This window comes from Phyllostomus discolor, chromosome 2 (assembly GCF_004126475.2).
Source record: "Phyllostomus discolor isolate MPI-MPIP mPhyDis1 chromosome 2, mPhyDis1.pri.v3, whole genome shotgun sequence".
NCBI classification, from domain to species: Eukaryota; Metazoa; Chordata; class Mammalia; order Chiroptera; family Phyllostomidae; genus Phyllostomus; species Phyllostomus discolor.
This window is the reverse complement of record NC_040904.2, coordinates 148441731-148464458: the sequence shown is the minus strand read 5'-3', so window position 1 is coordinate 148464458 and position 22728 is coordinate 148441731. Positions and strand designations below refer to the sequence as shown.

Here is a 22728-nt window from a genome sequence, read left to right as displayed (position 1 = left end):
TTGATGTCAAACGTTTCACTTCCTCCCTGTATGTCACTGGTGCCTTTCAAGGTGCTACCCCAGTGGTGGAGCTCAGAGGGAGTGAGTCTGAGTGAGGCTGTTTGTGGGTTCTTTAAGAGGAACTGCTTGGGACTCCAGAAATTTCTTGCACCAACTCAGTCCCCACTGGTTTTTGCAGCTAGAAATTTGGGGGACTACATTTCTGGCACTGAAACTCTGGTTTGGGGCTGAGACTCCTTGCCTCTGAGATACCCCTCCTGAATTTTTATCCACTACACGTGGATGTGGGACCAGCCCATTCTGCCTCTCTACCCTTCCTACCTGTCTTAATGGATATGGTTTCTTTAATTCTGTAGTTGTCAGACTTCCATTTCACTCAATTTCTGATGGTTCTGAGTGGTGATTGTTCTGTATTTTGGTTGTAATTTTGATGTGGTTGTTCAAGGAGGTGGACTATGTTTACCTATGCCGCCATCTTGACTGGTAGTCTGGAGTTGTGTAGTTTTGATGAGTTTTGATGAATGAAAAAAGTCACAGGCAGGGTTTAAGGAAATGGAACATGATGTCCTGGGTTCAAGCCCTTGCTCCATTGCTTTATAGTTGAGTTACTTTGGGCAGCTTTCTTAATTTTATTTGCCTCATTTTTTTCATTTGTGAAAAGAGGGGTAATAATTATATTTCCATTGTGGAATTGCAGAGAGAGTGAAATGAATTAATATTTGCAAAGCATTTGGAACAGTGCTGGTGTCAAGTGCTCAATAAAGATTCACTGCTGTTACTACTTTTGTTAAGAAAGATCTTTTGGTAAAGAAAAGGATCCTGTATTTCCTCTTAGTATGCTGTTGTTTTTTGCCTGTGGGCAGTTCAGGAGCTCAGTGAATACAGGGTACTAATTTGTTATATTCAGTTATCTGATTTGACTAAATTCAAGGGTAGAGTTTTTTTTTTTGTCAGTATGTGTGTATGAATTTTTTTCTTCTTTTTAAAATATTGTTTTCCTTAGCTGAGCTTTTGAAAGTGGGTTTAAGTTTGACAGTAAATGCTGGTTTTTAGAATTCAGCTATTCTTTGTTGCTATGTATGTATAGACCCATGTTTTTACAACCAAACAGGGAAGGAGTGACATCCTTTTGTGAATAATGAGAGAAACAGGGACATGTCTGTAAAGGTGATCCTTCTTTTCTAACAGGTGAACAGAATTGAATTAGTGGAATGAGTTGAGTTTACCTCATAGAGAAGGTGGGAGAAAGGAGATAGCCTGAAATAGGTTTGTCCTTATACCCAGTGCCCGTGATGGTCACAATTTACTTTCATTTTTGAACAAATATTTATTAAGCACCTAATTTGTTCCAGTCACTGTATTAGGCAATGGGGATACATTAAATAGCCTCTTACTTTGGAACTTACATACTGCAGTTGTTTAGAAGGAATACATTCATTAAAAACCACCTCTTACCATGTCTAAATAGGCAGTGCAGTATGAACTTCAAGTCCTTGAAGTTGGCGTCATTTTAGTGAATATTTGTAGTTTGAAGACCTGAAGACTGATGAATCATCAAGAAGGCAGACCCACAATGTTTTACCTGCATTTAGCATAGATTCTGGCACATAGTAGGTATTCGGTGAAGAGAAATGAACAAAAAGGCAGAGAAAATGAAGGGGAACTAGAGTGAGAGAGATGGGCTCGCTAATTATAGCACTCTTGTTTTGGAGTTAAAAAGTCCTGTATTTTAGTACATTTGCATTTCACTCTAGGTTTGTTTTTACTGTTGTGTTAGAATTTCGTTCTGTTGAAAATACCTTGAAACAAATGGGAAATCAGCTGTTATTTTTTCTTAAGAGTTTGTTTTGGTGGCAATCTTAGTAAGAATGTATTTTGAAGCTTAAATTTGGCCCCTTCCAGTTTCTTTTAGATATACTTACAATCTTGTGAAACCCTTGTGCTTAAGAAAGATAAAGGATATTTTTGGTATCTTGTCAATTTTCCCAGAGACTTTTTTTCCTAGACTAGATCTTGTAACATGGTAGTACCTTTCTGGTATGGGGTACAATATGAGTGTGTTATCTTTATTTTTTCTGGCATTCTTTAGTTTAACAAATGTTTGTGTAACTTCTGTTTGCTGAGTGAGTTCTTTGGATATGAGAGTGGTTAAACACAGACTTCTTTCTTGATGGAATGCAGTGATTTGCAATTTTAAAAAGTTCAATATATGAATTAGTAAAAATATGTCTTTTTGAGAAAGAATTCAAATGAATTCTTAGGGACATAGCTGCTGGGACTAGATGAAAAATTATAATGCAACCTTTTCATTTTCACTTTTTTGTTGAAGGAAAACCTTATGAAATCTGTTAACTGTCTCTTATTGTGCAATACTATAATTGTATATGTAGTTGTTGGTATAAGAGAAGTCATTCATTTAGTCCTCATTGTAGCTCCCCAGACTGCTAAATTATTCCTGCTGTCCTGTCTGGCATTCTTTGGCACACTAATGTCCTTAAGCAATAATAGTTCTGCACATTATTCTTCATTGAGAATTGTACCATTCTCAATATCTCAGTGTCTATATATCTTCACTCAGAATTTCTGTGGTTTGTTTCCCTTAAAACCACCTATGTCCTACATTTCTTTAGTTCCATACTGATTACTGATCGACATGTCCTAAATAAAACTCATTGTTTACTTTCTTCTGTATTCCATCCTTATCTCAAGTGAATGACCTTATCCACTCAGTTTTGTCCTTGACTCTTCTTGCCTTCACCTCCCATGTATGATCAGTCATGAAGTCCTATCATTTTGACCTTTTAAAATAACTTTCTAAGCCATCTGACTTTCCTTATCCCCACTGGTGCTACCTTAGTTAAAGACACGAGCCAGTCTTTTCCTCTCTGGCATTACTGCAGCTGTTTATTCTTGGCTTTGTGCCAGAGTGTTAGAAAAAGACAAGTTGGACTTGGGCACTCCTCTGGTAAAACTAATGGCTTTTTAGTGGCAAAGATTATTTTCTGAGTAAGTACAAACTCAAATTTTTGAGCATAGCTTAAAAACCCTTTATGATCACATCTCTACTCTTATTTCTCAACACTAGCCTCTGCTTTCTGATCTGGGTTGTAGCCATGCACTGAACTGCTGTCTTTATAGAACATATATCATCTTTTCTCAAATAGTTAAAATTGCCATTCTTCAGGTCTCAGCTTTTATGTCACTCTGGTTAAGTCTTCCTCATTTCTCATTCTGCCCAAGCCCCTTAAGTCTAGGTTAGATATCTTTTATAAGAGCCTGCTGTGGCAGCTTATTAATACTTCTTTTATATGTTGTGATTACCTGTTTTCCTAATGTTCAATTACTTTGTTAAGTGCTATGAAGGCAGTCACTGAATCTTATCTTATTTATACCTAGAAGCTTGCTTTGTGCCTGGGGTATTGTAGGTCTTCACTGTATATTTATTGAAGACATAACTGAAATTGGTATCTTTGTTCAGGATTCTGTGCATCACATTCTGCTATGACCTTTGATTTTCTGACTTATATGACGTTCTAGTTTAGTCAGACACTTTTTTTTCAGTATATGTGTTTTTCTGTCAACACCATTTATTATGTGAGAAGCATCAATCGGTCATCTATTTATGCTTTAAAGAAAGAGATTGGTTAACAAATAATAAAATATATTTATATATATAATTACCATTTTGGTTGGATTTTATTTCTGTGTATGGATCCATATTTTCTTCTAGTTTAATTTATTCTGCCTGAAAGACTTTAACATTTTTTTTTGTACTGTAGGTCTGATGGTGATGAATTTTTTTAGCTTTCATGTCTAAAAAAGCCTTTATTTTACCTTCTTTTTTTGAAAGATATTTTCTCTGGGTGTAGAATTGTAGGTTAACAGTGATTTTCTTTCTGTACTTTAAAGATGTTGCTCCAAGGAGGTGGCAGGAAACTTTTGGAGGTTTTGGCTATGTTTATGGCTTGATAGTGATGGTTCCCAGTTATATACTTACCCTTGTACCTAGATGTTAAATATGTATAGATTCTTATACTCGTATGTTAGTCATACCTCAATAAAGTGGTTTAAAGTTGCTCCTTCATTGTCTGCATTGTTTCTAAAAAAGAAATCTGTTATAATCATTATACTTAATGTTTTTTCCTTAGACTGATTTTAAGATTTTCTGTGTATTACTGATTTTGCAATTTTATTAGGATGTACCTTTATGTATTATTCTTTGTGGTTTTTGTACTTTGGAATTCATTGAACTGTTTAGATCTGTGGGTTTATGGTCTTTGTCAAATTTGGAAAAATTCTGCAGTTATTCTTTTCAAAGGTTTTTCTGTTTCTCCTCACCATCATCTCCTTCAGATATTTCAGTAATGTGTGTACTAGACCGCTTGAAGTTTTCCTGCAGCTCATTGATGCTCTGTTCACTTTTCTCAGTCTTTCCCCCTTTATGTTTTGTATAGTTTTATTGCTATAATTTCAAGTTCGTTCTTCTGTAGTGTCTAATCTGCCATTATGCCACTTGGTGTCTTTTTCATTTGAGACATTGTAGGTTTCATCTCTAGAAGTTTAGTTGGGTCTTAGTAATATTTTTGATGTCTTCTCTTAACTAGTTCTAACTTTTCTCTAGTGTCTGAATAATACATAGGATTCAGTTATAATAATGTCTTAATATCCTTCTCTACTAATTCTATTATTTGTGTCATTTTGGGTCATATATTATTGGTTGATTTTTTTCCTCATTATGGGTCATGTTTCCCTGACTGTTAGCATGCTTGGGTGTTGGATAACTTTGTATTCCTATAAAATATTCTGGAGTTTTAGCCTAGAAGTCAGTTAAGTTATGTGGAAACAATTTGATACTATTGGCTCTTGCTTTTAAACTTGTTAGATGGTATCAGCACAGCATTTATATGAAACTAATTTTGCCACAGTGCTGAGGCAAGACTATTTTGATTGCTCTAGCCAATGCCCTGTAAATTATGAGTTTTCCCACTCCAGTGGGAACAGCTTTTTGTGAACCTGCAGACTGTTTTCTCTAATAATTTCAGGTGGCTTTCCCCCTCTCCTTAGGTAGTTAACTGATACATCTGCACTTTCTGAACACTCAGTGACCTCTATAGACCTTTTGAGTTCTCTCTCTGAGCACTTCTCTTTTCTAGTACTGTTTTGTGAAATCTGTCTTGGCTCTCCCCAGTTCCTAGCTCTGTGTCCTCAACTTAGGGAGATTTTTGTATAAGGTGCCTGGTATATTTTAATACTTTTAAGATATTTTCTGAGCTGGATTACTTAGGAAACTAAACTTTTTCTTAAATGAAAAATAGAATGGGCAACAGTTGATGTATGTATGGGAAAGAAAGAGTTGCGTAATGTGCTTCAGTTAGGTAAAGTGTTGCATTTGATTCTTTAGGGTTGACTTCATTAAGCTTCCAGAATCTCTTCAGTGTTAAGAGTATCACAGAACCTTAGATTGTGTTGTAATGATATGCTTTTCTTGGCAGGCGAGTACCCCTTTTTCTGTGAGAACTGTGAAGTTTTTGGTTATTTTAATACCAGAGTATGTTAGACTTAGGTGAAGATACGCTGAAGTGTTGTTTCTGGAAATGTCTCTGATCTATTTGTCACTAAAGTTTGAGATTTTAAGAGATTTTTTTCCATAACTTTTTTCATACATCCATTTTGTGGCTCCCAATATTAATTATCCTGTTTTATGACTTGATGAATGGAAGTCTGGAAAGGTTAGTTTAGCTTTTAGAATTTCTCTGTATTTTCACTTGACTCATCAAAATTATTTTTTAATTCTTATAACAATATATAACTTTTAACTTTGAGATATTAAAATAAGTTAGAGGAATTCACATAAAGGTTACAGTTGTTCTTTCAACCTTTCCCCATCCCATTCTCTCTTCCAGATGTAACTTCTGTTGATAACTTAAAGTGTGTCCTCTTCTAACTTGTTTTATGTATTTTACAGAGGTACAGAAAAACTTTTAAAAAATATAAATGTTATCATACTATATTTAATTGAGGTTTTTCCATATATGTTTGTCCATTTAATCTCTCATTTTTTTAAAACTTCTGAATACCATTCACCATAGAGTGAATCCCAGGATATAGTTGGTCATTTCTCTTTGTGGACATTCAGATTCATACCTTCCATTTTTCCTTTCCTCCCTTCTCCTCTGATGTCATAAATAATTAATGCTATTGTGAATATTATTATGCATAACTTTGTGCATGTGTGTAAATCTATATGCCTTAACATTTTTCATCTCTATACAAATGATAGAACTGTCTCCCACCACTCTCCAACTTTTGCCTTCAGCTTAATGCTAGTTTGTTGCTTCATAACTATTTTATTGAAGGCCATCTTGAGTTTTTGAGATTAGAACTTCTCTGGTGATCTTGATTACCAGAAGATTCTTTTTTGACATGATATAAGTCCCTAGCCCCACTGGCTAGTGTGGCTTAGTTGGTTGTGGTGTTGTCCTGTACACTAAAAGCATGGAGATTCAAAATCTGGTCATGGCACATACCTAGGTTACTGGTTTGATCCCTGGTCCGGATACATATGAGAGGCAACTGATTGATGTTTCTCACATAGTGTTTCTCTCTCTCTAAAATCGGCCAACACATTTAAAAAAAAGAAGTGACTAATGTAACACAGTAGAGGCATTAAAATACTGTGGGAACTTTATAGCACAGTGTCTAAGAGCAGTTTTCTGGTGTCAGATGACCTGGGTTTCAGTCTCTATGCCACTCCTTTCCACCTTTTACTATTTGTGTCATTGGCCTTAGGCAAGTTATTTAAGCTTTATTTCATTTTTTAAAATTATGTTGTATTGTTTATGCTATTACAATGGTTCCAACATTTCTCCCTTTGCTCCTCTCCACCAAGCACCCCCAACTCCCTCAGGCAAAGCCCGTACCATTGTTCATGTCCATGGGTCCTGTATGTATGTTCTTTGGCTATTCTATTCCCTATGCTGTACTTTACATCCCCATGACTATTCTGTAACTACCAATTTGTACTACTTAATCCCATCACAGTTTTTGCCCATCCCCTGACCCACCTTCCATCTGGCAACCATCAGAATGTTCTCTATACAGTATCTATGATTCTGTTTCCATTCTGCTTGTTTATTTTTTTTTTAGAATCAATTATTGATATGTATTTATTGCCATTTTATTGCTCATATTTTTGATCATCGTAAAGAAGACCCCTTAACATTTTATATAATACTGGTTTGGTGGTGATGAACTCCTTATGCTTTTTCTTGTCTGGGAACCTCTTTATCTGTCCTTTGATTCTAAATGATAGCTTTTCTGGGTAAAGTAATCTTAGTTGTAGGTCCTTGCTTTTCATCACTTTGAATATTTCTTGTGAATCCCTTCTGGCTTGCAAGGTTTCTGTTGAAAAATCAGCTGACAGTATTATGGGAGCTCCCTTCTAGGTAACTAACTGCTTTTCTCTTGCTGCTTTTAAGAGTCTCTCTTTGACTTTAAACTTTTGCATTTTACTTATGACGTGTGTTGGTCTGGGCCTCTATGGGTTCATCTTGTTTGGGACACTCTGGACTTCTTGGACTTGTCTCCCATACAAATACTAACCAGGCCCAAACCTGCTTAGCTTTTGAGATCAGATGAGATCTTCTTGGACTTGTGTGTGTATTTCCTTTACTAAGTTAGGAAAGTTTCCTGTTATTTTTGCAGCAGGTTTCTGATTTCTTGCTCTCTGTCTCTGCTTCTTCCCTCATGATGCAAATATTGGAATGTTTGAAGTTGTTCCAGAGGCTGCTTACACTATCCTCATTTTTAAATTTTTTTGTCATCTTGAGGTTCTGATTGGTTGTATTTTGTTTCCTTATGTTCCAAATTGCATGTTGATTCTTGGCTTCATCCACTATACTGTTGATTCCCTGTAAATTGCTTTTTTATTTCAATTAGTATATCCTTTGTTTCTGACTGGATCTTTTTTTATGCTGTTGAGGTTCTCACTAAGTTCCTAAATATCCTTATGATCAGTGTTTTGAACTCGGTATGTAATAGATTGCTTGTCTCCATTTTGTTTAGTTTTTTTCCTAGAGTTGGGTTCTGTTTTTTCATTTGGGATATATTTCTTAAGCCTCCTCATTTTTGTCAGCCTCCTTGTGTTTGTTTCTATGTATTAGGTAGAGCTGCTATGTCAGCTGGCCTTGATACAGTGGTCTAATGTAGTAGGTGTTCTGTGGGGTCCAGTGGCACAGGCCTCCTCTGTTATTCAAGTTGGGTACTCAGGGTGTACCTACCATGTAGGCTGTGTATACCTTTTTGTTGTTGTTGAGCCTTGTTTGCCGTTGGCTGAACCAAGGTCAGCCACTGTCTGTATTCTGTCTATTGTCACACAGCATAATCTCCAAAGGGATTATGTAGCAGCCAGTGGCTGCTACTTTTTCTGGGCTTGTGCCCAAATGAGGCCAAACTGTTAATCAAGGCCAGCTGCTGCTGGTGCCGGGCCTGGGGTATCTTAGTGAGAGGTACGGGCTTGCTGAAGCCAGATACTGCTTGTTTGAGAGAATTTAAGAAAATATGAAACATAGGCCAAGAAAACCATTCATATTGAAAAGCCACTGTAAACAGCTTGAGTGGGCCCTAAAGTTGGGTGGGACAGGACCTCAGGGAATCACCAGGGTGGGGTAAACAGTGTGAGCCAGGTTGATGAAATCTCAGGTACGGCCCCCACCTGCTACACTGTGGCTCTGTGCCAGGAAGGCTCAGAAAAGGAACAATGACTTTTTCCAACACTTCTATCTAGAAGAAAGCTGCGCCCCATCTCTTGCTTTGGTACCATACAATTCTGTGCCTCCTCATATGTCTGTTGCCTTTCAATCTGCTACCCCCACACTGGAGCTCAGAGGGAGTGAGTACCAGTAAGTTGGGCCCAGGCCCTTGAACAGGAACTGTCTGGGATTCCAGAAGTTTCAGTCTTCCACAGTCTTAATCTGCTCTGCTTTTTACAGCCAGAAGTTATGGACACTTAGCTTCCTGGCACTGGATCCCTGGGCTGGAGGGCCTGGTGTGTGGCTGGGACTCTTCATTTCTGAGATATCCCTCCTGATTTTTACCTGCCACACGTAGTTATGGGTCCAGTTTATTCTATATCCATCCTTCCTACCAGTCTCCATGTGGTTTCTTCTTTAATCCCATAGTTGTAGAACTGTCATTCATCTTGATTTCTGACGGTTCTGAATGATCATTGTTCTAATAGAGGGGGTGTCCAGCTCATTTTTACTGGGGGCCACATCAGCCATGGCAGTTGTCTTTAAAGGGCTGAATGTAATTTCATCTCCTAAACAGTTAAGGAGTAGTTACATTTATACAGTCCTACAACTATTTTAGCCCTTCAAAGGCAACTGCAAGGCTGATGTGGCCCCCGGTGAAAATGATCTTGACACCCTTGTTCTATAGTGTAGTAATTTTGATGTGGTTATGTGAGGAAGCAACCTTCATTGCCATCTTGACTGGAAGTCCAGTTTTTTCATTTACACATATGGGCTTCTATCCTAATGACGCAGTAGGAAACAGTTATAGAATTTATGGCCCTGGGTTATGTAAAGATTAAGCTGTAATTTATGGAGGCCCTAGTGCATAAATGTTCCATGAATGTTAGGTAGAAACAGGAGAGAGTACAGCCAATTTATATTCTTAAGCTAGTTGGTGATGGTGATGGACTGTGATGGTGCTTATCTTGCATTGTTGATCCTCATGCTATTCTTAATAGTGATATGATTATATTAATAAAAAGTCTATATAAATAGTAAGTACACTGTATTCCAAACTTACTTATGTCAAAAGTACTTAGGTCTGGAAGTGACTATTTTATTTCTCTTTTACTTATTTTCATAATGAAAAAAATTTTAATGGTTCAAAGGAATATAGGAATATAATATTAATTTATAACATTATTCTATAGAACATCAATTTTCAGCCTTTTTCATTTCATGGCACATATAAACTAATAGCTAAAATTCTTCAGGTACACCCAAAAAATGTATTACACTTTTTCTGATCTGACCAAAAAATAGACATATTTTTGATTCGTTCATACCAGATGGCTATTGTTGTGTTTGGCTGTTGTCATTTATTTTTCAAATTTGATAATATAAGGGAAAAGTGGTCAGTGCCCTTGACTCAGGTATTACATGTTTTAAATTTTTTTATGGACCACCAATTGAAAATCACTGCTATAGAAGATAAGACTTCACTTTGGGACCATGTTTTAATCATGTTTGTATACCTGTGGCCTTTTACTTGCTTTTACATATAGAGCACTCAATAAATATTAGTGATCTTGAACTAGTTAATATAGTCATTCGTAGAAGTCTTCAACATTACTATTTGAAATTCTCATATTATTCCCTGAATTTACATGCCACTGTGCCACAAAAAACACATCAGAATGATCTTACAGTAAAAAATGTGCTATTAAAACCCTGACTGCTGTGGCTCAGTTGGTTGGACACCGTTCTGCATAGTGAAAGGTCACTTTTTCAATTTCCAATCAGGGCACATGCCTTGCTTGTGCGTTCGGTCCCCTAGTTGGGGTGCATATGAGAGATGATCAGTGTTTTTCTTTCTTACATCAGTGTTTCTTTCCCACTCTTTCTCCCTCCCTTCCCCCTCTCTAAAAATAAATGAAAATCCTTTTTAAAAGTGCTATGATGGGAATAGTTAGAAAGCATTGATTCCTGATTGTATTTCATCTGTTCTTATTCTTGAATATTTTTAGGTGTGTTTTCCATTTGAGTTCAATATTTTGTTTAATGTTTGTTAAAAATATATTTAAGTAAAATTTGCTTATTAAGACATAGCCATTAGCCTTATATCTTTGTTTATGGAGTAGGTTAAAATTATGATAATCACAAAACCAAAACTAGAAAGCAAACATCCAGTGTACCTTTGAAGTGATCTTAAGTCTGAGTGCTCTTTTTGTAGTAATAAATTGATATATGAAATAATCAGAAACTTGGTTCAGACATTATAGAAGAACATCTCAATGTTTTTTAATTGATGTTGAAATAGTAGTGAATAAAAATGGTGTGATTCATCTTATTTTTGCTCTTCCAGATTATATATGAACAGGAAGGGGTCTATATTCACTCCTCTTGTGGAAAGACCAATGATCAAGACAGCTTGATTTCAGGGATTTTACGTGTTTTAGAAAAGGTATGTTTCCAGTAAATGATTTTATTTAATAATTGTTCATGGTAGTGCCTCATCTTTGGGGCATTATCAGCAAGTTTGAATTTCATGTGTAAGATAAAATTATGTAATTTAACAGTGGTTAATAAAGTTAACATAAATGATGTTAGAAATATCATATTTTTAGATAAGTCAGTAAAATAGCAAGAAATATTATGTAAAAGTTGCAGTAATTTTTATGATAAAATGTAAGCAGAATTTTAAAATCTATGTAACATTTGTTGCCCAATTGTAGTTTAGATATAATATTGCATATTTAAAGTGCTAATATTTAAGAAGTTATAATTTCATTTTGTGTACAGGGAATTAAAAGCTGACTAAGAATTTAAGATACTGCTGAATAGTAAATATAGTTCATAATTTTTTTCTCTAGGATGCTGAAGTGATAGTGGATTGGAGACCATTGGATGATGCATTAGATTCTTCTAGTATTCTCTATGCTGGAAAGGTATTTAAGAAAAAAATATATATTATTGAAGTTACTGTAACTGAACAAAAAAATAGAGATTTAGCTGTCTGTCACCACAAAATCCACACTTGTGAGGCAAATGCTGGTGTGAAAGGAAAGAGGTTTTATTCAGGTGCTGCATGATCTTGGAGGTTGGTGGACTTTTTTTTTTTAAAGCCCATCGCCTCAGTAAGACTAATACAAAAGCCAGTGTCTAGAGTTCCTGCTCCTATTTAAAGTACAGTCCTTTGGAGCCCATAGGTGGCTGTTAAGTGATTATAGTCCCCATATAGTTAGCTTAGGTTGTTTCTGGCTATTGCCCATTTCAGGCTGCTTCTTGCATGAGAAGCCTGTTCGGCCTTGGGCTATGCAGCTGTTAAGTGCTGCCTGGTTTTATGCTCCTGGCTGAGAGGATGTGTGAATGAACTGGTTTGTGCATCACCAGGTAGACAAGAGCAAGAGAGAGACTCCCTCCTGTATTCTGTGGGCTGCATGGCCCATGGAGAGAAAGGCTAGTGCACTGTGTGGATGATAAGCCCGAGAGAACCTCTTTATTCCCTGGGATTATATTAGTTTGGATGTAGGACAGACCAAATGCTTTTTCAAAATGACCAATGAGCTTACCAAGCTTTCCTCTGCATTGGGTGGGTCCACCTCCTAACCAGTCCTTTCTTTCCCCAGGCTAGACTTACAGGCGTCTTTGGTCCAGCACTTCCCCCTGCACCATTTTGACTTCTATGGTGCATATTCCTGCCTTCTCCCGGTCTGATACCAGAAGGGAGGGGAGGGCTTTTTCCTATTATCTTGCTTAGTTTTCATGCTCAGACCCTCTCCATTGATGTTTTAGCTTTCCAAGTACTCAGTGTAAGAACCTCTGTATGCTACTGTCTTGGACAGTGGGTGAGACTCCTTGACATTCCTGAAAGACTGTCTACTGGTAACCGTATGTCATTGAAAACAAACAGCTTATTGGGGTATAATTCACATATCATAAAGCTCTTTTAAAGTCTATAATTCTGTGGTTGTAGTATATTTACAGTTTTGTGCAACTATCACCAATATCCAATTTTAGCACATTTTCATCATCCCTGAAAAATAAACTACTTTTTATTGGTTATTCCCCAATCCACTCTTCTCCCAGCCCCTGGCAACCACATTGTGGATATTTCATCTATATGGAATCATACAAAATGTGGTATTGTGACTGGCTTCTTTCACTTAGCATAATGTTTCAAGGTTCATGCATGTTATAGCATCTATTGGTATTTTGGGGTTTTTTTCCTTCTGAATAATATAGCATTTATGGATATACCACATTTTATTTATCATTTGATAGACATTTGGGTTGTGTTTACTTTTAGGCTAATAAAAATAATGCTGTTGTGAACAGTCATGTACAATTTTTGTGTGGACATGTGTTTTCTCTTGAAAACCTGGAAGTGGAATCATTGGGTTTTATGGTTATTTGTGTTATAACATTTGTATCATGTGTTGATTTCTCACTATGGGAAATTGATTTAGCTCTATCTTATCTCTTGAAATTCTGGCTCTGCTGTCCACATTTCTTCTCAAAGTATTTAATCATATAGATGATCTAATTTCATCTTCATAGAGACTTTTTTTTGCTAGAGTCTTACTAGCTTCACTCTGAACTGGTTGCTCTTTTGTTTCCTGTGCAGCAGTTATCCTGGGAATTATGTTTTCCTATTTCCCATATTTTAATCCCCATTTTCTATACCCTATGCTATTGTCTACCTATTTTGGATTACTCCCTTGTTTTGGTGCAGTTCTAGTGCTTCCTGAGAAAAATGGTGTATATAAGCAAATACATTTCTTCTTACAGACTTTTCTTTTTTAAAAATATATTTTATTGATTATGTTACTTACAGTGGTCCCAATTTTTCCTTCTTTGCCCCCCTCTACCCAAAACCCTTCATTCCCTATGGCAATCCCACCCTTAGTTATGTCCATAGGTCATGCATATAAGATCTTTGAATATCCATTTCCTATATCATTCTTAACATCCTCTTGCCTATTCTATACCTACCAATTTGTACTTCTTAATCCATGCACCTTTTCCCCTTCTCCCTCCTCCCCCTCCCAACTGGTACCCCTCCAACTAATCTCCATATCTGTGATTCTGTTTTTGTTCCACTTCTTTGCTGGGGTTTTTTTTTTTTGTTTTTTTTTTTTTAGGTTCAGTTGTTGATAGTGGTGAATTTTTGCATTTTAATGTTTTGCTCTTTTTCTTTTTTCTTTAAGTATATTTTATTGATTATACAATTATAGTTGTCCCATTTTTTCCCCCTGTATCCCCTTCTGCCCTGAACCAGCAGTCCCCCAACTTAGTTCATGTCCATGGGTCATACATATAAGTTCTTTGGCTTCTCCATTTCCTATACTATTCTTAACTTCCCTCTGTCTGTTTTGTACCTACCATTTATGCTTCATATTTGCTGTACCTTTTCTCCCATTCTCTCCCCTCTACCTCCTGCTGATAACCCTCCATGTGATCTCCACTTCTGTGATTCTGTTCCTGTTCTAATTGTTTGCTTAGGGTTTTATTTGTTTTAGGTTCAGTTGTTGATAGTTGTGAGTTTGTTGTCCTTTTATTGTTTATAGTTTTTAATCTTCTTTTTCTTAGGTAAGTTCCTTTAACATTTCATATAATAAGGGCTTGGTGATGATGAACTCCTTTAGCTTTACCTTATCTGTAAAGCACTATCTGCCCTTCCATTCTAAATTATAGCTTTGCTGGAGAGAGCAATCTTGGATGTAGGTCCTTGCCTTTCATGACTTGGAATATTTCTTTCCACCCTGTTCTTGCCTGCAAGGTCTCTTTTGAGAAATTAGCTGATAGTCTTATGGGAACTCCTTTGTAGGTAACTATCTGTTTTTCTCTTGCTGCTTTTAAGATTTTCTCTTTATCTTTAACCTGTGGCATTTTAACTATGATATATCTTGGTATGATCCTTTTTGTGTCCATCTTGCTTGGGACTCTCTGTGCTTCCTGGACTTATATTCTGTTTCCTTCACCAAATTAGGGAAGTTTTCTTTCATTATTTTTTCCAACAAGTTTTCAGTTTCTTGTTCTTTATCTTCTCGTTTGGCACTCCTATGATTCAAATGTTGGTATGTTTGAAGTTGTCCCAGATGTTAGTCTTTTTTTTTTTGTATTCTTTTTTCTTCTTGCCATTCTGACTGAATTTTTTTCTTCTTTTGTTCCAACTCACTGATTGATTCTTGGCTTCATCTACACTACTGTTGATTGCCTGTAAGTTTTTCTTTATTTCATGTAGTGTAACCTTTATTTCTGGCTGGGTAATTTTTATGCTGTTGAAGTACCCATTGAGTTGGTTGAGCATTCTAAACACCAGTATTTTGAACTCTTCATCTGCAACATTGCTTATCTCCATTTTGTTTAGTTGTTTTTCTGGAGTTTTGTTCTGTTCTTTCATATTGGCCGTATTTCTTTGTCTTCTCCTTTTGGCAACCTCCCTCTATTTGTTTCTCTGTATTCGATAGAGCTGCTTTGACTCGCTATTTTAGTAAATGTGTCCTAATATAGAAAAGCACATGCACTGGGTGTGGTGGATGGAGCCTTAGTTAATTCCCTGGCGGGGCAATCTTTGTGAACTGCATTGATAGAGTCTCAGTTATGGTATTCCCACTCTGTGGCTCTGTGTGGGGGAGGACTTAGAACGAGGACTATGGCCACTGCCTGGCTTCTGGTGTTCTGTCTGGGAGGGACCTGTCCTCCCACTCTTGCTGTGATGCCAAACACTTCAGTTTCTCCAGTTTCTCCCCATATGCCACTGGTGACCTCCTTTTTTTTTTTTTTTTTTTTTAAATCACTGGTGACCTTCAAGCTGCTGTCCCAGTGCTGGAGCTGAGAGGGAGTGAGTCTTAATAAGTCATAAGTTGGTTGTGGACTCTTTAATAGGAGATGCCTGATAATTTTGCAGTTTCTTTGACCACCCACCTCCTATTGGTTTTTACAGCCAGAGTTATGGAGACTTAGATTCCTGACACTGGGTCCCTGGACCGGGGGACCTGGTGTGGGGCTGGGATCCTTTGCTTTTGTGGTATCTCTCCCGATTTTTATCTACCACCGTGGGTGTTAGACCTCCCATTCCACTCCTCCATATGTTTGCCCCTCCTACCTATCTAATGAATATGACTTCTTTAATTCCTTGGTTGTTGGACTTTCCTACAGCTCCATTTCCTGGTGATTCTGGGTGATACTTGTTTTATAGTTTAGTTGTAATTTTTGCTGTTGCTTTGGGAAGAAGCAAGCTATATTTACCTACACTTCCATCTTAATCAGAAGTCTCCTTTTTGTAAACTTTTCTATTCTTATTCTGAACTGGATTCCTTGGCTGGTATAGAATTACAGTTTAAAGATAAATTTTCCAACCTGTTTTTGAAAGTTATCATCCCTGGTTTATCTGTTTTTTATTTTTTTTTTTTTTGATGTTAGGTTTAATATATTCTAATTCCTATTCCTTTATGTGTTTTCTTTTTAAAATCTTTTAGAATTGGCTGTTATTTCTAATGTTTTATATGTTCTGGTAATGTGCCTTTGTAGTTTTTTTTATCCTTCGTGCTGAGTATTTCATGGACCCTTTTAATATGGAAATGTTTTTGAGTTATTTTGGTGATGATTTGTTCTTCTCCATTTTCCATTTTTTTTCTTAATGGAATTTTTTAGACTTTCTGGACTAGTTCTATAATTTTTTAAAAAGATTTATTTATTTTTAGAGAGAAGGGAAGGGAGGGGGAGAAAGGGAGAAAAACATCTCATTGGTTACCTCTCACACACCCCCAGCCAGGGACCTGGCCCCACAACCCAGGCATGTGCCCCAATGGGGAATTGAACTAGTGATTTGGTTGTCAGGCTGGTGCTCAATCCACTTACCCACACTAGCCAGGACTGGTCCTGTCTTTTTTTAAAACACTTTCTTTCCTATTTTATAATTCTTTGTCCGTGTATGTGTGTGTAGTATTTTCTGGGAAATTTATGCAAGTTTTTGTTCCAAATCTTTTATTGCCTCTTTCGCTTTTATTATAGTTTTAATTTCAAAGACATTGTGTTGTGTGTCCCTCCCCACCCCTTTTAAAAACAGCATCCTGTTCTTAGTTGATGTAATATCCTTCCTTATTTCTAAAGAGTTTAAGGATAGTTTTTTGGATGCTTTTTTTTTTTTAGATAGTCTACTTCCTCTGACTGACTTCTTTTCCCTTGTTTCATTTGGACATTGTCTTTTGTGTAGACATTTGCCTTTGATGTTCTATGATCTTTATAGGACTCATATTTCAGCACACCCAGAAAAGTGATTATACTCTCTCTAGGTATGGGTGAGCTTGGACTCAGGGTGACCTGTCTAGGCTCTTTTCTTGGAGATCCTTGGTATTGAAATCTAGGTCTTTCTTTTAGGCTAGTCATTTTTCACAGAATAATCTTCAGATTCCTGCCTGGAAAGGGTAAGCCTGGATTCCAGTGTTCTGAGAATTGAGTAGGGAAAGAGGGCTAGGAGTCTTGCCAACTAGGTGTCTCGCCAACTCATTGTGTAGGTGGAATTTCAGTTCTCCTGTTTTTAGAGTATTCTCCCCTTACTGAGTGTGCTTAGTTTCTCCTAATTCAGAAATAGTCTGTGTTACCTTTACAAATGAGTAAACCTCTAGCCTTCTGGACTTTTGTTAGTAGTTCTGTTTTTAGCTTGACCTTTATCCTAGTTTCCAAAAGGACCTGATAAGCTAATCCAAGCCTTTGTGTGAGGTGGGGTTCTGTAGATTTTTCTTAACTTTCTCTAGTAGTGATGGTAGGGTTGGTAGTGATAGTGGTAAGGGTTGCATTTTTTAAATTTGGCAAATATGTGGTGGGCTTCCCTATTAAGGACCTGGAAGAAGAAACACTACACTTCATACTTTCATTCATTTAGTCCCACCCACCCAAATTTTTCAGTCTCTATCTATTCTTATTATTTTTTTCCTGTGCCTTTATAATATCTTCTCACTCCTACAGTTTTTTCCCCTTTAAAAAGAAAAGATCGATGCTAGCAATACATGAATACATTCTTGTAAAAATTCAAATAATAGAAAGTTGAAGTCGTTCTGCTTGATTAGAACCCTGTCCTTCACCTGTCCCTGTTTTTTAGTGTATTGTCTTTTGAGAATTTATCAGTTTTCCTCTAGTTCTCTCATCTGTGCTTCTAATTACATGTATACATGCAATTGTTATATTGCACACATTGTGACAACATTTTTATTTACTGTTACATATTGAACATATATAAATATTAACATATCAGTCCTTAAACTACTGCTTAGTATTTCACGGATAACCCCCTAGTTTATTTACTCATTTCTTCATTGATGTATATTAGGAATTTCCAATTTTGTTTCACTTTTACAAACAATTTTGTAATGAAAATTCTTGTATTTGCACCTTAGTATTTCTGTGGGGTAGATGATGAAAAGAGAATTATTGTGGTAAAACACATGCCTATTTTGAATTTAAATGTTTATCTGAATTGCCTTTGGGAGTAAGTACTGTCATCACACTGTCTTTTGTATTTTTGTTTCTTAATTGAATAGGGCCAAAGAATTGAAATTCATCTTAACTTGCTTTTCTTTGACTGTTTTGGAAATTGGACATCTTCCTATATATTAGTTACTTCATATTTCTTCTTTGACTTGCTTGTTCATACCATTTGCTTTTCTCTTTTGATATTTCTAAATAAATAATTTCCATTTGTTGATTTCTGAATAAATTGGTAGGAGTTGTTTTTGTATTCTGGGTGTTTTTATGTCATCTACTATATATTTTGGAAATATTTTCACCCATTCTTTTACATATGTGTGGTATCTTTTGCTGTATAGAAATTAAATTTTTTGATTTAGTCAAATTGTTCACATTGCATTTTAGACTTTTGGTTTTATCCTCTTTTTAAATGAAATATCCTGTAGAACTATACGTTTGGATATGTTTTTTGTAGCTTTTAGCTAATTTTGATTGAGGGAAATATGCAAATACCTCCCATTAGTTATTTTCCTCAACCAGAAGTCTGAAGACTTGGAGCTATTTGCCTGTGGTTCTCTTGCTTTTTTCCCTTATGGTTAGAAGATGGCAGCCATATTTTTAAGTAACACAGCTGCATTGAAAGCAGTGAAAAGGGGGAAGGGATGAGCCTTGCATTAGGAAAGCAAAAGCATTTCCAGAAGTTCTGCAGTTGACTTCTACTCATATTTCATTGACAACCCTAACTGAAAGGAATCTGGGTAAGCTTTTCTTATATTTTTGGTAAAGATGGGAAAGGGAGAAAATGATAGGAAATAGTGTTTCTTGTTTCCACTGGTGATATCTGCCAAAGTATACAAACTTAATTTATATAAATGCTGAGAAGATGTTACTGATTGAAATTAAATTCTACTTTTAGTCCCTAAATATTTTATGTGTTGTAATTATTTTAGGACTCCAGTTCAGTTGTAGAATGGACCCAGGCCCCAAAAGAAAGAGCTCATCGAGGACCGGAACATTTGAACAGTTATGAAGCAGAGTGGGACATGGTTAATACAGTTTCATTTAAAAAGAAACCACATACCAGTGGAGGTATGAATTAAATCTTTTGGAATCTTAAACTGATTGCTGCAATGTAATGTAAACAAAAGTGCAAAGCAATTCTTTCAGATTCCTCAGAAATAAAGGATGCTTTGGTTGATACATATAACTCTCATATTTTTTTAGTTATTCTCTTTTCATCTCTGTTGTTTTATTGGTTGTGACTTCATGAAAAAAGGCTTTTAAAAACTTTTTCTGTTGTGTAGTTATTAATGGCAGAAAATAGAAACACTTTAGAAAATTGCTTTGGCTTTCTCTCATGTACTTTTTTCTTAATCTAGTAGAATAAAAAATAATGTTATTTTATTCTGAAGCACCAGGGGGAGACGGTGTATACCACTAAACCATCTGTTCTAATTTCAGTGTTTACTGGGATCTTCAAAGCTCATTGCAGTCTCCCCTTTATACAAGTTCAGTGACTCTCCTCCTTTATATATAGTTAAATTTGTATTTGCTGTGTGATAATTATCTGCACGTACACTACAGTAACAACAAAAAGCCAAGCTAGCAGCCTGATAGAACACATGTACTACCCCAAGTATGATCTAGCTAGCCCATTTGTGATGTAGCCAGGTTATTTGTGATTGAGCTTTCAAAAACATTAAGCAGTTGTGTAGAGTTAAAATGTCTTTTTCCTATTGATTTCTTTGTATTTTATAATGAAAAGTATATTTTAACTCTTTAATGATTTTGGTTGAATATAGGAATTCATCCATGTTTACGAGATTCAAAAAAGCTGGCCAGAACTTATTGGAATATGTTTTGCTACATTTATACAACATTGTTACTAAGTAGATTTTGTTTTTATACATGCGTGGCCTTGGAAATAATTCTCATATATAATAGTTGTGTTTTGAACTGTATCATTTCTCCGAAACAGTGGCAATTAAATAAATTGTAATTCTCAAGATGCCATTATGAAACATTTTCATATTTTTAAATAGCATTTTTTCAAATAAGTTTCTCATTAATTATAATCTCTTTTTTTAACTCTGGTGATTCACAAAGAAAACTTGGGACAAACCTTTAAAAAATTGACTATCAAAGGCTTATTTAACTTTATATTTCTTAAGAGTTTCTACTGCTAAGTCTTTGTTTTTATGTACCAGATCAAATGTTTTGAAAATATATATTCCCAGAACAACAGACTGCTGGGATTCCGTAAACGCGAACCTAGATTTCTTTATGTCATGTCGTTGGTATTAATTCAGTGTGTTGGAGATGTTTTTCATATGTATTTGGTAACAAGTTCATCAGAACTAATTTTGTTTAGGATAAAGAAGAAAATTTTAGCTAACTCTTGGTTTTTGTTAGTTTTTCTTTGTAACCATTTCTGTTTCTGGTTAGTGATTAGTGATAGATTAAATTGAAGATTACTTTCATGTTGCCTTGATATTAGATTATTCATTTATTCTAAGCATTTTGAGTACTGATTGCATGTAGTCACTCTTCTAGCTCCTGGAGATACAGTTGTGAACAAGATAAAGTTCCTGTTCCTGTTCCTATGAAGCTTATATTCTATTAAAGGGATATCTAGAATTGACTTGAAGTGTTTCTTTCATCATTTATCAGCACTTGAAGTAAGGAAACGTGTGAGGCATTTTCTGTTTTATTTAATATGTAATGTGTCTCTCTCGTTAATGAGGGAAAATCTGTGTAAAATTTTTGCTTTTGAAAATGCACAAATTCCCTCCTGATTTATATAACCTGCATTTATTATTTAATATTCTCCACATGATTTTCTTACATTAATTTGGGTTAAACACTTTTTGATAATTTAAGAGTTTTATATAAAGAATTGTTTATATCTAATTATTCATTATTCTTTTGCTATGAAAATATTTTTGGTCTTTGCAGATCATATAATAATATGTATCCTTTCTAGGTAGTCCAAGTATATTCACACTTAAATGATTCATGAAGATGTTGCAATTGTAGAATTGTTCTCGTTTTGATTTTAGCTCGTAATAGTATTATAAGCTCTATATAAATTCCATTAAAACATGATGTGTAGTAGCCAAGTGGGAACATGGCATTTAACCTAGTTCCAGCCTTACATATGAGTTCACTGTTTGAACTGGTGTGTTGCTTTAGCCTTTTTGGGGTTCCTTTGAAAGGATACTTGCTAGAGTGTCCATGAAATAGTAATGGTGCCTGTATACCTTACAGGTAGAGATTTCTGTAAGTTATAGATTTCTTTGTGTCAGTTTAAAAGATCTTTTGAGGTGATGGAGCTATAGTGTTCCTCACTATATAAGAAGGTGATATACATGCAGGTTAATACCAGTTGACCTGTGCTTTGGTCGAGTTCTAGAAGCATGTATCACCTGTGCAGTTTATCTTTGTAGAACTGACAGTATGGGACAGAATTAGTGAAGAGCTTGAATAGCAGAATAGTATGACACTTCTTAGGAAATAATATTAGGGAAAAGGTGTTTTAAAATTCCAGAGATATGACATGCTTATGTCTAAGTTAAAATATTAAAATGATTAGAAATTATAAACAGATTAGAAAGTATATGCATTAATGAGAGAAACATAACATTTTTCCATTCTCTAAATTTTTATTTAAATAGGTAATCTTTAAGTTGCTTGTTATCAATTATGATATTCACATACCTAGAATTTAAAGCTTCTATAAACAGACCACAAACTCAGAAAATGCTTTATTTTTACATAACTGTAGTTTGGTTTGAACTGAGGTCTTAATTTAGTGAAAGATTGATTTAGCAGGAAAATTTAATGTACTCATTCTTTTTGAAGCATTCACAGCTTAGTGATCTTTTCACTCGTAATTCTCCACTGTTCTTTGGGGTTTTCATAAAAAAATAGTTCATTTATTCCAATGTGATTTTTTTGCTGGTATACTTACCCACATTCAGTGTAATGTAGTAGAAATAATTGTGAAAGGAAGTGAGGGAAATAAAGGTTTTGTTTTTGCTTTTTGTTTTAAAAATGACTGTCCAAGAGCATCATTACCATTCATATTTGGGGAGACTGGAAAAGATGAACATTTTTTGAGTATTTACTGTATATTTTACATTGTATCTAGTTAGTTGACAAGTACTATATGTCCTAATTCTTAGAATAACATTGGGAGGTAAGTATAATTATCTCCGTTTTATGGATGAAGAAATGGAGGCTCAGAAAAGTTCAGTTATTTACTCTGATCATTTAGTTTGCAAGGTGGTGGTACTGCAATTTCAAACCAGCCATCCTGCTTTCAAAACTGTGTTCATTTTGGGCAAAGCTTATATTTAAATATGGATAACCGTTCAAATTTGTGTGCAGTAGGATCATTATTTTAAAAATTATTCTTTTAAAAACTATGATGCCATTTTTAATACAGGTGGAAGCCATAGTGATAATGGAATAGTTATACCCCAGGGTCAACAAATTTCTGTTAGGCAATCATGAAGATCATTGT

The 22728-nt window shown here is 35.5% G+C and overlaps 1 protein-coding gene across 2 annotated transcripts in view; it reads left to right on the top strand.

The window, feature by feature from the left end:
- TBC1D15 (TBC1 domain family member 15) overlaps positions 1–22728 on the top strand; it is a 67314-nt gene that overhangs the window by 6413 nt on the left and 38173 nt on the right. For both annotated transcript variants that reach the window (XM_028531650.2, XM_028531649.2), the window contains exons 2-4: positions 11098–11196; positions 11606–11680; positions 19154–19292. In XM_028531650.2, coding sequence (XP_028387451.1) covers positions 11098–11196; positions 11606–11680; positions 19154–19292 — 313 coding nt within the window. The remainder of the gene's footprint in view (positions 1–11097; positions 11197–11605; positions 11681–19153; positions 19293–22728) is intronic.